At 29.4% G+C, this 14,374-nt stretch overlaps 1 protein-coding gene across 13 annotated transcripts in view; it reads left to right on the plus strand.

Annotated features, from left to right (window-relative positions):
* The window catches only part of LOC18095798 (disease resistance protein At4g27190), a 183,710-nt gene that overhangs the window by 106,710 nt on the left and 62,626 nt on the right, over positions 1 to 14,374 (plus strand). Inside the window, exon 3 of one of the 13 annotated variants that reach the window (XM_052447112.1) lies at positions 11,480 to 14,325. The exons of 8 other annotated variants lie outside the window; for them this stretch is intronic. In XM_052447112.1, the coding sequence (XP_052303072.1) occupies positions 11,480 to 14,325 (2,846 nt within the window). Of the gene's footprint in view, positions 1 to 11,180; positions 14,326 to 14,374 lie in introns of all 13 variants that reach the window. 4 more of the 13 variants (XM_052449012.1, XM_052447264.1, XM_052446950.1 and 1 more) reach the window with 4 other exon arrangements.

Below are 14,374 nucleotides of genomic sequence, written 5' to 3' on the forward strand. Positions count from 1 at the left end.
AAAAAATTATTCCCAAAAAAAATTATTTTATGTAGCTATTTTCATCTTCACCATCAAACACATTTTCATCACTCCTGTATTTATTTATTTTGTTTTAAAATATTAACTAAATACAGCTTAATTTTTAAATCTGAGTTTATAAAAAAAATATGAATATCACAACATAGGATAAAAGTTTTAAGAAGAAACACTCACAACAACAACAATAATAATAATAAAATCTTTACAAATTTATGCTATAAATGACAAAATAAAAATAACCTCAACAAATCTAGTCCTAATTTTACATTAATCCACAAGCAAGTTGTTAATTGGTGGCTCATTCCAGACTGTCAAGTCAAGCATTGAACCTTGAACTTTTCAAATTGCATTTTCGTTTTCAATATTTTGTTCCAAATTGCATTTTCCCTTTCATTTTTTTGTACATTGATTGAATGGTACAGTCCTCATTTTCATTTACTTTTGGAAATAAACAAAAAATTCCTTTCAAGTTTCAAGTTACTAAACGACGTGCAGCTCAATCAATGCCTTCATTGCCTACGGCCTTTAAAAAATCAACTCATTAGTTAGTTTCGTCCTTGGCTCGCTTAGAACGACATCCACCCGAATGTTTGACATGTGGCACTTGAAGATCAGATTAAGAGAATGTTAGATGTTCAATTAATCTTTTAATTATAGAAATTTAAAATTTGTTTTAGATAAAATGATTGGTAGGAGATATCTAGTAAGTTAAAATGACTGATGTCTAAACTGCTATGATGATAAGTAGTTGTTACTTGCAAATTTGATGTGAGTATTCTTACATGTTTAAGAAAGAATTCATATAAAAAGAAAAAATATAATAATATTTTAAAGAGATAGACTCTAAAATTATTAAAAATAAAGATATTATTAACCTTAAACTTTGAAGATTCATTTAGTATTTATAACTCACAAATCTTGTCTTTTATGAAGAGAAGAAGTTGAAAAATAATTTTATCCTTGTGGTATTTTGAGTTTTATTTCACTCAAAATAAAATATTGTAAAACTCGTATGGGATCTTGAAAAAATTAATTTGATTGTGGTATTTTGAGTTATATTTTACTTAAAATAATAGTATTGAATCAATATAAAATATTGAGACATTTATGTGGGATCTTGAAAATATTAATTTTATTTTTATGATATTTTAAATTATATTTTACTCAAAATAATATATATTAATTTAATATAAAATATTAAAAAACCTGTGTGGGATCTTAAAAAAATTTGAACGGAGAGGTAGTTCCGACGAGTTACTTAAGTTTGTTACAAGTGAAAAATAGATCAACACGTGCTACATATCCACACGTATTGTCTAAACCCACACATATTGGATTCAAAATATACGCTAAAGCCCATAAAGAAGCTGGGATGTATGCGGAAAGGTATATGGGTCAAGGCAGCGTCTGGATTCAAGGGCAGTTAAGCTTTGGGAGGTTTTTTTATCCCATTAAATTTTGGTCTAAAGCAGATAGAAAGTTATTGTTTTGTTGATAGTTAGTCCTTTTCTTTTATTGACTTGGTTTCTTTGGGTGTTGACTAGTTATTTATGGTGAAGTGATAATCTCTTTTTTTGTTCTGCATATGGTAATGTGGTGTGAAATGTTTTTATAAAAATATTTTTTAATTAAAAATGTATTAAAATAATTTTTTTCCATTAAAAACAAACTTTAAAATCATTAAAAAAAATACTTAAAAAATTAAATTAACAACATTAATTTAATATTTTTTAAAATTAAATAAAATTTCAAAAGTAATTAATTTAAATCACCTATTAAAGCAGAAGGAACATTTGTGCTTGAATCCTGAGATAATTAAGTAGGAAAATTTTGCATTTTATGAAGTTGTTTTTTTCTTAGTTATGATGATTTATTTTCTTGGAGGTCCCTAAAGTGGAATATTAATGGTCCCAAAATTTACAAAGTTTTCCTGCAATCAAACAGTGCCCTTTTGAAATTGCTCAATTATTAATCGCTTGGTGTTTTCTTGACAACACATTACTTTAATTTTGTGGTTGATTAGAGCTCTATCTTCAAAAGTTTAATCTTCAAATCTTCTTCTAAATTCTTTAATTTTGCTCTCATATTGAATTTATGAAAATGTTATCTTTTTTTATATATTGTTAAAATGATGTCAAGTCTTAAAGACTGTTAGCCATGTGTTCCTAATTAACTTCTGATATTTTGTATTATACCTCATACATAATTGCTGGAAGATAAAATAATTTATTTTTTATTCATGTTTATTAGCTTTCTATCTATTATACATGCAAAAGTTTATCTTATAATACTTTTAACCAAACGTATTTTTAAAAAAAACCCAACTAAAAGTGTTTTTGTTAAACCTATTTTTTTAAATCGCAACTATAAATGCTATCGTTATTGTATGTTTGGTAATGTGGTGTAGAATGCTTTTACAAAAATATTTTTCAATTGAAAATGCATTAAAATAATTTTTTTCAATTAAAAAAACACTTCAAAATCATTAAAAATACTTCAAAAATTAAATTAATAACATTAATTTAATATTTTTTTAAAAAATCAAATACAATTTAAAAGGTAATTAATTTAAATCAAAAAATTAAATTAACGAGTTTTTCCTTTATTTGAAAGGGAAGGGCTAAACGATATTTGTGTATTTTCTTTGCACAATGTGATTATTTAATTACCCTTGGAAAACAAAGAAAATCACTTGGGTCTAGGGGCTTATTAGTCTTTGACTTGATTTTTCAACAAGTATGTTACTTCATTGTCCTTAAAAATTTAAAACAATTATATGACTCTGAGGCTCTTTTATCATTTAGATGTGGTCATTTAGTAGTTATTAGGTGTCATTGGAGACAATAAGATAATTTAGTAAATAAGAAAATTAAATTAAAAAAATAGAATCAAGTGAACAATGTTTGCCACCTCCGAATGATGTGTGCGGCATCATCCAATACCCAAAATGGTGATTCCAGGGAGGCTTCTGAAGGATCTCAATGTCCCCCTACAAATCAACGACGCGTGTAGCACTATAGCGGTTGGTGGGACGTGTGTGGCCTTCTGTTTTTTTTCTTTTCCCGTCTCTCCTACTCGATTTTCGTGTTGGGATTAAAAAATCAAATCAGTCCCTAAAGTTTATTGTACTTATGATTTCATCCCTTTTCTCTTTATTATAATTTTTTAAATTTAGAATACTTTATGAAATTATGTGGTTTTTTCAATTTCATAATTGTTCTCTTTGTTGCCTTTTTTTTTTTAGAATAGTCTACTAAATTAAGAAATGTTTTTAATTTTAGATGGTTTTCACAATATTTTTTTTACCTTGCAAGATTTTTTTATTATGTCATCCTCCAACATTTAAATAGCCTGGTCTTTAGCTTTTTAGTTGAGTCCGGGTCTAAAATTTAACGGTTTGTTGGTTTAAGAAATTGACCCCGGTTTCTTTGTTTTTTTTCCATCCTCCAACATTTTGTTATTTTTTAGTCTTTTTTAAAATAATGCAGGTTGCCTTGGTTTTTTTTTTTTTTTTTGTCTTTGTTGAATTTAGTTTTATGAAGGAATTTTATTTTTAAATTGAATTAAATTGATTGATTTCATCTTCTAACATTTATTTTTTTAGGTGTTAAGCTCCTACATTGAGCCTGAGTCAAAAATTTAATGGATTACGGGTTTAAGAGTTTAACCCGAGTTTATAGGATTCACGCTCAAGCTTCTTTGGTGTTTTATTTCTTTTTTAAGCTGTTTTCTTTTTTCATATTTCAATCTCTAACATTCTTTTTATGTTTTTTTTTATTGGTATCTCCCTTGAATATTAAAAAAATATAACCTAAATAACCTAATTTTTTTCATTTAATTTCTGATTCTCTTAAAGCATTTGATTATTACAAGGATAAAAGTTAAAAAAACAAAAGGCACCCACACACCTACATGATAAATCGGCTATAAATTACAAAATCAAAATAACCTCAGCCAACATTGATTACTCCAAATTAATTTTAAAATTAGATTTATTTGACATATATCTAAAAAAAATTAATCTGAATTTCTTCCTATAAAAAATATGTGAGCAGAGTATTTCATGAAACCTAATAAAAATAAGATTCTTCTTCAATTTTATTTTTTTATCATCATTTGTAAATCTTGATAGAAAAAATGAGGAATGTATTTCTCATGCCTCCAAACCTCATCACTCCTATATTTGTTTATTATCTCCTAAATACTAACTAAGCACAACCTAATTTTTAAATCTGAATTTTTTAAAAGCATTTAATTATCATAACATGTGAATAAAAATTTGTGCTCCAAATGACAAAATAAAAATAACCTCAACAAACATGATTAGTACTAATTAATTTTTACATTAATCCACAAGCAATTTTTATTATTGTTCGTGTTATTTTTGACCTGTCAAGTTAATCGAGTCATATTGTGTCAACTTTCATGTTTTTATTTGTATTTAAAATTTGAATGAAATAATTCCAGGTTAATTTATTTTTAAATTTAAATTTAAATTATATTTATTAAATTATATATATAACCCCAAAAAAACATGCCAAAATACCCCAATAAAAATCAATGCAGAGCCTTAATATACGTACGGGACTTGTTATAGATTTCTTTAAATTGCTTGAAAACGACTCCGAAGTCCATGCCATGTACGCGAAGAAAAAGTGACTCTAGAGACAAGGCCATCTAATTAATTAGGAAACATTTATTATCTTTTACGGCATTAAAAATGAGCAGAAGGAGGACTCACTGTAACCCTTCTTATAATTTTTTTATCCACCGTAATAATTATTTTGTTATTCTTATAAAATATAAAGATATTTGTTGTTAATTGTAAATTTGGTTGAGAGTAGTTACTGTTATCTATTTTTTTTAATTTTCTAAACTAAATAAAAAAATAAACACCATAAACAAAAATAATTTTCTAAATTAAATAAAAATAACTAAAAAATAAATAATTTCCCCTAACAATCCTCGTGTACTTATCCTGAGTTATTTAATTGTTTGTCTCTAGCTACTGGGGAGCACCGCCATGAAAAGTTGTGTGAGTGCCTTTGCGCTTCATGGATTTCTAACATATAATCATCCGACTCAGATAAAATATGCCAAGAATCAGTCCCACTCTCCACTACCAAATCATTCTTTATTGATGATGTTTGGACAGTACTGCGGAAGAAGATGAAGTTCTAGAATCTAAATTATATTTCTATCGCAAAACCATATATCAAATCGATGTATGGACAAGTGAATTCGCATCAGAATCCCATGCAACTTTTCAAACGAGCAGCTAACTCTTTAGAAATATTATATTGATAATTGGCATATTCAAAAGTGTACGAGGATCGATGACCAATCTTCAGGTTACTTTGAAATTCAACAGTTATAGAAAACAATATAGCCCTGAAGTCCAGCTTTAGGTGCATGTTTTCTGCCTTCTGCACATATTTAAAACAATCGCATTATCAGTATGAACAAAAAGTCGCATTATCTTCGCTCTTTTCTCCAAATATTTGACACACGGGAAAAATAAACCTAGTTGTTAATCTATAGCATACCTAAAACCATCTTCTTTGCGTAAAAATACATCAGTCATGCTAAAACGTCCTGATACTTTATCAAATAGATAATAAATTTATATTTTACCAAGTATAAGATATCAGTAAGCCACCTTTTATTCATAAAAAAAGTCTACCAGCCACCTTAGTGTTGGTAAAGGCGAATCGAGAGTCAACATTCAACACTACAAAGTACAAACTACTCAATTTAATGGAAAGAAAAAACAAATAAAAAGTACACATATAAGATTTAATGTGGGTCATTAAGCAAAATTCTATCTACTCGGCAGACCTAGAGTAACCATTCTTTACTTGAGAGGAAATATAAGAATATCAACGTGATTTTTATACTTGAATATAAATTCCAAAACTTCTTTGGTAAACCTACTCACTCACTCAAAAGAAAAAAATTTGATGAACAAGAAAGAAAACAGCTTGGTGACTATTCTCATAGGCAAAGCCATGATGATTCGTAGATAAGGGGGATACAAATAAAAATACTATCCCTTCACACAAATTTATGTATAACTTTTTTATACATTTCTAAGAATTATCTTTATAATTAATTGCTTATTATTATTTTTATTTAAAATAGTTTTAAAAATAAAAGAAAATTGAAACTTAAGAAACATGTTTAATAAAAATAAAAAAGGTTAACGGACGCATGTTATGTGATTCGAAGAGTTATTATTCTGTCTTATATAACAATGCTATAACAAAAGGCTGATATTAAATATATTACCATCGATAGTAGTTTAAGATTTACCAGACTTGAATCTAATGAGATTCTCGTTATAAAATATATGTTCTTATTCATAGAGTTTATAAAGGTTATTACCCTTTTTTATATTGTTGAAATGATGTCAAAGTCTTAAAGACTGTTAGCCATGTGTTACTAATTAACTTCTGATTTTTTGCATTGTACGTCGTACATAATTGCTGGAAGATAAAACAATTTATTTTTTATTCGTTTTTTTTTTATCTATTTTACATGCAAAAGTTATCTTAGAATACTTTTAACCAGATATATTTTAAAAAAAAACCGCAACTAAAAGTGTTTTTGTTACATTTATTTTTTCAAATCATAACTATAAAAGCTATCATTATTGTATGTTTGGTAATGTGATGTAGAATGATTTTACAAAAATATTTTTCAATTAAAAATATATTAAAATAATTTTTTTCAATTTAAAAAACACTTCAAAATCATTAAAAAATACTTAAAAATTAATTAACAACATTAATTTAATATTTTTTAAAATTAAATACAGTTTCCAAAGTTATTAATTTAAATCAAAAAATTAAATGAACAAGTTTTTCCTTTATATTATACTATATACTAAAAGATAGCAGCCTTTCATTGTGGATTCGTATAGTGAAAGACTAAAGGCTGATTTTATCCTTTAGTGAGCAAAGTAGCATGCCTTGAATTTAGAGATATAATGGTTTTTTTCATGGGATACATTGGTCATTGTTTCAAAGGGAAGGGCTAAATGATATTCTTGCATTTTCTTTGCACAATGTGATGATTTAATTACCCTTGTAAAAAAATCTTGGGTCTAGGGGGCTTATTAATCCTTGACTTGATTTTTCAACAAGTATGTTACTTCTTTGCCCTTGAAAATTTAAAACAATTATCTTTGACTCTAACGCTTTTTTGTCATTTAGATGTGGTCATTTAGTAGTTATTGGGTGTCGTTGGAGATAATAAAATAATTTGGTAAATTAAAAAAAAAACAGAATCATGTGAACAATGTTTGCCACCTCCGAACGGTGTGTGTAGCGTCATTCAATAGCCAAAATGGTGATTCCAGGGAGGCTTCTGAAGAATCTCAACCCCCCCCCCCCAATGAATCAATGACGCGTGTAGCACTATAGTGGTTGGTGTGACGCGTGTGACCTTTTGTTTTTTTCCCCTCTCTCCTACTCGATTTTCATGTTGGGATTAGAAAATCAAATTAGTCCCTAAAGTTTATTGTACTTATGATTTCATCCCTATTCTCTTTATTATAATTTTTAAATTTAGAATACTTTATGAAATTATGTGAAATTATGTGGTTTTTTCAATTTCATCTTTATTCTCTTTGTTGCATTTTTTTAATTTAGAATAGTCTACTAAATTAATAATTGTTTTCAATTTCAGATGGTTTTCACAATTGTTTTTTTTTTTCAATTTCATTATTTTTTAGTTTTTTTCCTATTAAATCTAATCTTTTTTTATTATTGTATTTTTTTTGACCTTGCAAGATTTTTTTAGATTGATTTTTTTTTATTATGTCATCCTCCAACATTTAATTAGCCGAGTCTTTAGCTTCTTAGTGGAGTCTGAGTCTAAAATTTAATGGTTTATTGGTTTAAGAGATTGACCCCAGTTTCTTTGTTTTTTTTTTCCTTTTTTTTTCCATCCTCTAGCATTTTGTTATTTTTTAATTCACTTTATATTGTATTTTTTAGTCTTTTTAAAAATAACGCAGATTGCCTTGGTTTTTTTTTTTTTTGTCTTTGTTGAATTTAGTTTTTATGAAGGAATTTTATTTTTAAATTGAATTAAATTGATTGATTTTATCTTTCAACTTTTAATTTTTTAGGTGTTGAGCTCTTGCGTTGAGCTTGGGTCAAGAATTTAATGGATTGCGGGTTTGAGAGTTTAACCCGAGTTTATAGGGTTCACTCGGGCTTCTTTGGTGTTTTGTTTCTTTTTTTAATCTCTTTTCTTTTTCATATTTCAACCTATAACATTCTTTTTTTACTCTCTTTTTATAGGATTTATCTTTCTTTTTTAAAATAACAAGGGTTGCCTCAAAGTTTTTTCTTTCAATCTTTGTTAAATTTTGCTTCTTTAAAAGGATTTTTTAATTAAATTAATTTTTTTAATTTCATCCTCGTGTATTTAAATTGAGGCAATACATGAGAGAATTTTTTTTTAATTAAGTTTTTTGAAAATTGGTATTTGTTTTTCCATTTTTTTCTATAAAGTTATCCTGATATTATGTCTCAAGTCATCGATTCAATAGATTTACCAAGTTTGACTTAGGTATTTTTTTCATTTCTTTTTATTTGTTTTATCTTGAGTCAATGATCAAAATCTTAATTTTTTTTAAAAAAAATGCATCGTCATAGTGTTTTTTTTACTTGGTTTTTTTTTTCTAAATCTATATTTCTTTCTCTATTTTCATACTTCAACATTTAGTTTATTAGAGACCGGGTTTAATAATTTATTGTAGTTTGCTTTATATATGGTTAGTTCAGTTTCTTTATACGCTATAAACTAAAAGAGGTGGTGAATTTACTATTTACCGCCTCACAAAACACTATTCATTCCAATAATATTTTTTTAATTTTGTTTTTTGTTTTCTAAATCTATATATTATTTCTCTAATTTCATATTTCAACATTTAGTTTATTGGAGACTGAGCTTACTAATTTATAATAGTTTGCTTTATATATGGTTAGCTAAGTCTAATAACTCGTATTACGGGTTTGACGAGTTAGCTCAATTTTTTTTTTTGTCTTTTTATAATTGGTATTTTTTAATTTTATCATTCAATATTGGGTTAATTATGAATTAAGCTTCATGATTTATTTTGATTTGTTTTTTATGAGGTTATCCTGGTTTTATGACTCAGGTCACGTGTTTTACGAATTAAGTCGTGTAGACTCAGGTCTTTTATTATATAATATTTTTAGATTGATTTTTTTTTTCAATTTCAACCTTAAACAATAAGTTTATTGAAAATTAAGATTTATAATTTGTTTTGATTTACTTTTTATAAAGTTATCACAATCTCATGACCTTGGTTGCGGGTTTGGCAAGTTAATCTAGGTTGAGACTCACGCTATTTTTTTTGTTTACTTTCTATGAAAAATTAAAATAGTTTAGTAATAAAATTAATATAAAAAATAAATTGGGTGCAAAATTGATAACACCCATGTAGTTTAATGGTATATTTTTTTTTTAAACAAAAGGCTATCATTTTGAAAGTTTTATTAAAAAGTCATGTTTTTAACAATCATTAAGATTGTATTTTGATCCATAAAATCAATTAATTTAATTTAAGTTAAATTTTACATGATTTAATTAAAAACTTGAGTTAGATAAAAAAAAACTAAATTATAAAATTAACTTATTAAATCAATAATATAATTAAAAGATCTTCATGCTTTTAATATTTTTTTACATTTAAAAAAAATTATCCAATGAATAACAGTTCAATAAACTAGTAGAAGTTAGATCATGAGACACTCACATCAGCTGAACTACTTCATGATTGATATGTTTTAAATTAGCAATTAAAATATCAAAGGATTTCTGGGACACTCCCAATGATATTAATTTGTAAAATACTTAATTTTTTTAGGTAATTGTAACATAAATCCTTAATTGAAAAATAAAAATAGTTTACTAATAAAATTAATATAAAAAATAAATTGGGTGCAAAATTGATAACACCCATGTAGTTTAATGGTATTTTTTTTTAAAAAAAGCTATCATTTTAAAAGTTTTATTAAAAATTAAGTCATGTTTTTATCAGTTATTAAAATTATATTTTAATCCATAAAATCAATCAATTTAATTTAAGCTAACTTTTACATGATTTAATTAGAAAGTTAGATAAAAAAAACTAAATTGCATGATTTTATAATTAACTTATTAAACCAGATTTAATAATATAATTAAAAGATTCTTCATGATTCTTCAAAATTTACATGATTTAATTAGAAAGTTAGATAGAAACTAGATCATAAGACACTAACGTCAGATGAACTACTTCATGATTGATATGCTTTAAATGAGCAATTAAAATATCAAAGGATTTCTAGGATACTCCCAAGATGTTTAATTATTAGAGGGTTAATTTTAGTTCCCTGATATCTTCTGATTGTTGCTGGTTGTAGATTTCCTCCTTCTTCCATCTTGATGACTGCTACTCATATCAAAGGATTTGCAAACTAAATTCATGTTTTTTTTTTTTTTTTTTTTTTTTTTTTTTTTTTAAGTTGAAAATTCAGTTGAATCAACCAGATCAGATCAGATCAGATCAGATCTAGATTTAATCAACTTAATTTTATTTGAAAATGACAGGGAATTGACATTCTTAACTTTATTTGTTTGTCATTATCTTTATATTATGCTTTTTATCTTAATTATTTCATAAAATTGCATTTTTATGGGAATTGCTGCTTTAAACTCATAAGTGTAAACTATTTTGTTTCAATGTATTCGTTAGATCGGTGGTATGCTATCTTTCACTAATGAAATTCTGTTTATTGGTTTTGAGAAGAAAAAAAAAAGTATTTCTATCTTTGTTTTATGGAAAAAGCACATAGATCCAAGAACTAGATATAACAAAAGATATTCGAGGAAATGAGTGTTTAAAATTAGATAAAGCTGTTGTGTAAATAAGCGTATGATGCAGAGATAGTCATTACAGATTTTAGTTGGCTAAGATTGATCCTTTGTTGAGTTCGTTCCATTAATTATACTTCCTTGCAAGTCTTTTTTGTCTCCTTATTCATAACTTTTTTTTTTAAAAAAAAACATTGACCTATCATAGCTTTAGATTGATTAGATGAGTTGTTGGAAGCGATGAGCAGCTCGTATCATTCGTGCAGGTGTCAAAGTGATCATCATCAACCTTCCATACAGAGAGACTGGTGGAAAATGGCTATCGAAAGTGTTGGTGGGTCCGTTGTATCTAAGATAGCAGAGCTCTTGGTGGAACCAGCAATCAAGCAGTTCCGTTACATGTTCTGTTTCAACAATTTTGTTCAAGAATTCGATGAACAAATGATGAACCTGGCTTTGGCATTTTATCGTCTGCAAGATGCTGTCAACGTAGCTGAAAGGAATGCTGAAGAAATTGAGATTGATGTCAACACATGGCTGGAAAATGCAAAAAACGAAATTGAAGGTGTGAATCGTTTGCAAAATGAAAAAGGAAAAATCATCAAATGCTTTACTTGGTGTCCAAATTCGATGCGACAATTCAAGTTAAGCAAGGCACTGGCAAAGAAGACGGAGACTTTGAGAAAACTTGAAGAAAATAGCAGAAAGTTTCCAAAAGTGTCCCACAAAGCACCTCTTCAAGAGATAAAATTTCTTCCATCAAAGGAATTCACACTCTCAGGATCGTCAAAAGAAGCTTTCAAACAGATTATGAAAGCTCTCAAAGATGACAAGGTCAATATGATCGGACTGTACGGCATGGGAGGGGTGGGTAAAACCACCCTGGTGAAAGAAGTAGGCAGGAGAGCCAAAGAGTTGCACCTTTTTGATGAAGTTTTGATAGCTACGGTGTCCCAGAATCCAAATGCCACAGGCATCCAGGATCAAATGGCAGATAGTTTAGATCTGCAATTTGACAAGAAGAGTAAAGAAGGGAGAGCAAAAGAACTATGGCAGAGACTGCAGGGAAAGAAGATGCTTATAGTCCTGGATGATGTTTGGAAAGATATTGACTTCCAAGAGATAGGGATCCCATTTGGTGATGATCACAGGGGTTGTAAAATTCTTCTAACAACACGTCTTGAAGACATGTGTTCTTATATGAAGTGCAAGGAAAAAGTTTTTTTATGTCTCTTTTCTAAAGAGGAAGCATGGGCTTTATTCAGAATCAATGCAGCTTTACGTGACGAGGACTCTACCTTGAACAGGGTGGCAAAGAAGGTTGCGAGAGAATGTAATGGATTGCCTGTAGCACTTGTGACAGTGGGAAGGGCTCTAAGAGATAAATCTGTTGTTGAGTGGGAAGTAGCGTCTGAAGAGCTCAAAAACTCTCAATTTCGGCATTTGGAACAAATTGACGGACAAAAAAATGCATATGCATGTCTTAAGTTGAGCTATGATTATTTGACGTCCGATGAAACCAAGTCATGTTTCTTGCTATGCTGTTTATTTCCAGAAGATTACGACATTCCGATTGAGGACTTGACGAGATACGCAGTTGGCTATGGGTTACATAAAGATGCGGAGTCCATTGAAGATGCAAGGAAACGAGTTTATGTGGCAATCAAAAACCTCAAAGCTTGTTGTATGCTGTTAGGAACTTTTAGTGAAGAATATGTCAAAATGCATGACTTGGTTCGTGATGTTGCTATTCGGATAGCATCATCAGAAAAATACGGATTCATGGTAAAGGCTGGCATTGGGTTGCTAGAGTGGCCAACGAGCAATAAAAGCTTTGAAGGTTGTACAACAATTTCGTTAATGGGCAATAAACTAGCAGAACTTCCTGAAGGATTGGTGTGTCCACAGCTCAAAGTTCTATTGTTAGGACTGGATCGTGGTTTGAATGTTCCAGAGAGGTTTTTTGAAGGGATGAAAGCAATAGAAGTTTTGTCTCTAAAGGGAGGGTGTTTGTCATTGCAATCACTTCAATTCTCAACGAACCTTCAATCGTTGCTGTTGATCGAGTGTGAATGCAAGGACCTCATTTGGTTGAGAAAGCTGCAAAGACTTAATATTCTTGTTTTCAGGCGGTGCGGCTCCATTGAAGAATTACCTGATGAAATTGGGGAGCTCAAGGAGTTGAGGTTGTTGGATTTGACAGGTTGTGAAAATCTAAGAAGGATTCCTGTGAATTTGATAGGAAGGTTGAAGAAGTTAGAAGAACTGCTGATCGGGGATCGGAGCTTCAAGGGATGGGATGTTGTTGGATGTGACAGCACAGAAGGAATGAATGCAAGCCTAACAGAACTAAACTCGTTGTCTCATTTAGCTGTATTATCATTGAAGATACCGAAGGTTGAATGCATTCCCAGAGATTTTGTTTTTCCCAGGTTGCTCAAATATGATATAGTGTTAGGGGATTGGTATTCAGGACCCCATAAAGAATACCCAACCTCGACAAGATTATATTTGGGTGATATAAGCGCCACATCCTTAAATGCAAAGACATTTGAGCAGTTGTTTCCTACCGTGTCTCATATTTGGTTTTGGAGAGTGGAGGGTTTAAGAAATATAGTATTGTCCTCTGATCAGATGACCTCCCATGGCCATGGGTCGCAAAAGGACTTCTTTCAAAGATTAGAATATGTAGCAGTGAGAGAATGTGATGATATTCGCACTCTGTTTCCAGCAAAATGGCGGCAAGCTTTGAAAAATCTAAGGAGAGTGGAAATTGAAGACTGCCAATCATTGGATGAAGGAATTAACGAGGAGAAGGAGCTGCCATTTTTAACGGAGTTACAGCTGTCCTGGTTACCTGAGCTCAAATGTATATGGAAGGGGCCCACTAGACATGTCAGCCTCCAAAGTCTTACTCGTCTGGAGCTCAGATGTCTTAACAAACTGACATTTATCTTTACTCCGTCCCTCGCTCAAAGTTTTATTCATCTGGAAACGCTACGGATAGAAAATTGCCATGGATTGAAGCGTCTTATCAGAGAACAGGATGACGAAATCAGGACAGAGTCTCTTGGCTTCCCAAAATTAAAAAATCTCTCTATAATATTCTGTGATAAACTTGAATATGTCTTCCCTGTCTCCGTGTCTCCAAGTCTTCAGAACCTGGAAGAGATGCAGATTGTTTTTGCTGACAATTTAAAGTCTCTTGTATTTTACAGTGGAGAAGGAGATGACATCATCGTCAAGTCTAAAATTAAAGATGGCATCATCGACTTCCCTCAGCTAAGAGAATTGTCTCTTTCAAAGTGCAGCTTTTTTGGTCCAAAGGATTTTGCTGCCCTATTGCCTTCTTTGCAATGTCTAAGGATCTCTGGCCTTGAAGAATGGGGTAATTTGTTGGCACAGCTTCGAGTACGTCCTTTAAATTGTCAACTTCAATACATTGTGATAATTTGTTCTA

The sequence above is a fragment of the Populus trichocarpa genome, chromosome 1, assembly GCF_000002775.5.
Source record: "Populus trichocarpa isolate Nisqually-1 chromosome 1, P.trichocarpa_v4.1, whole genome shotgun sequence".
Lineage (NCBI taxonomy): Eukaryota > Viridiplantae > Streptophyta > Magnoliopsida > Malpighiales > Salicaceae > Populus > Populus trichocarpa.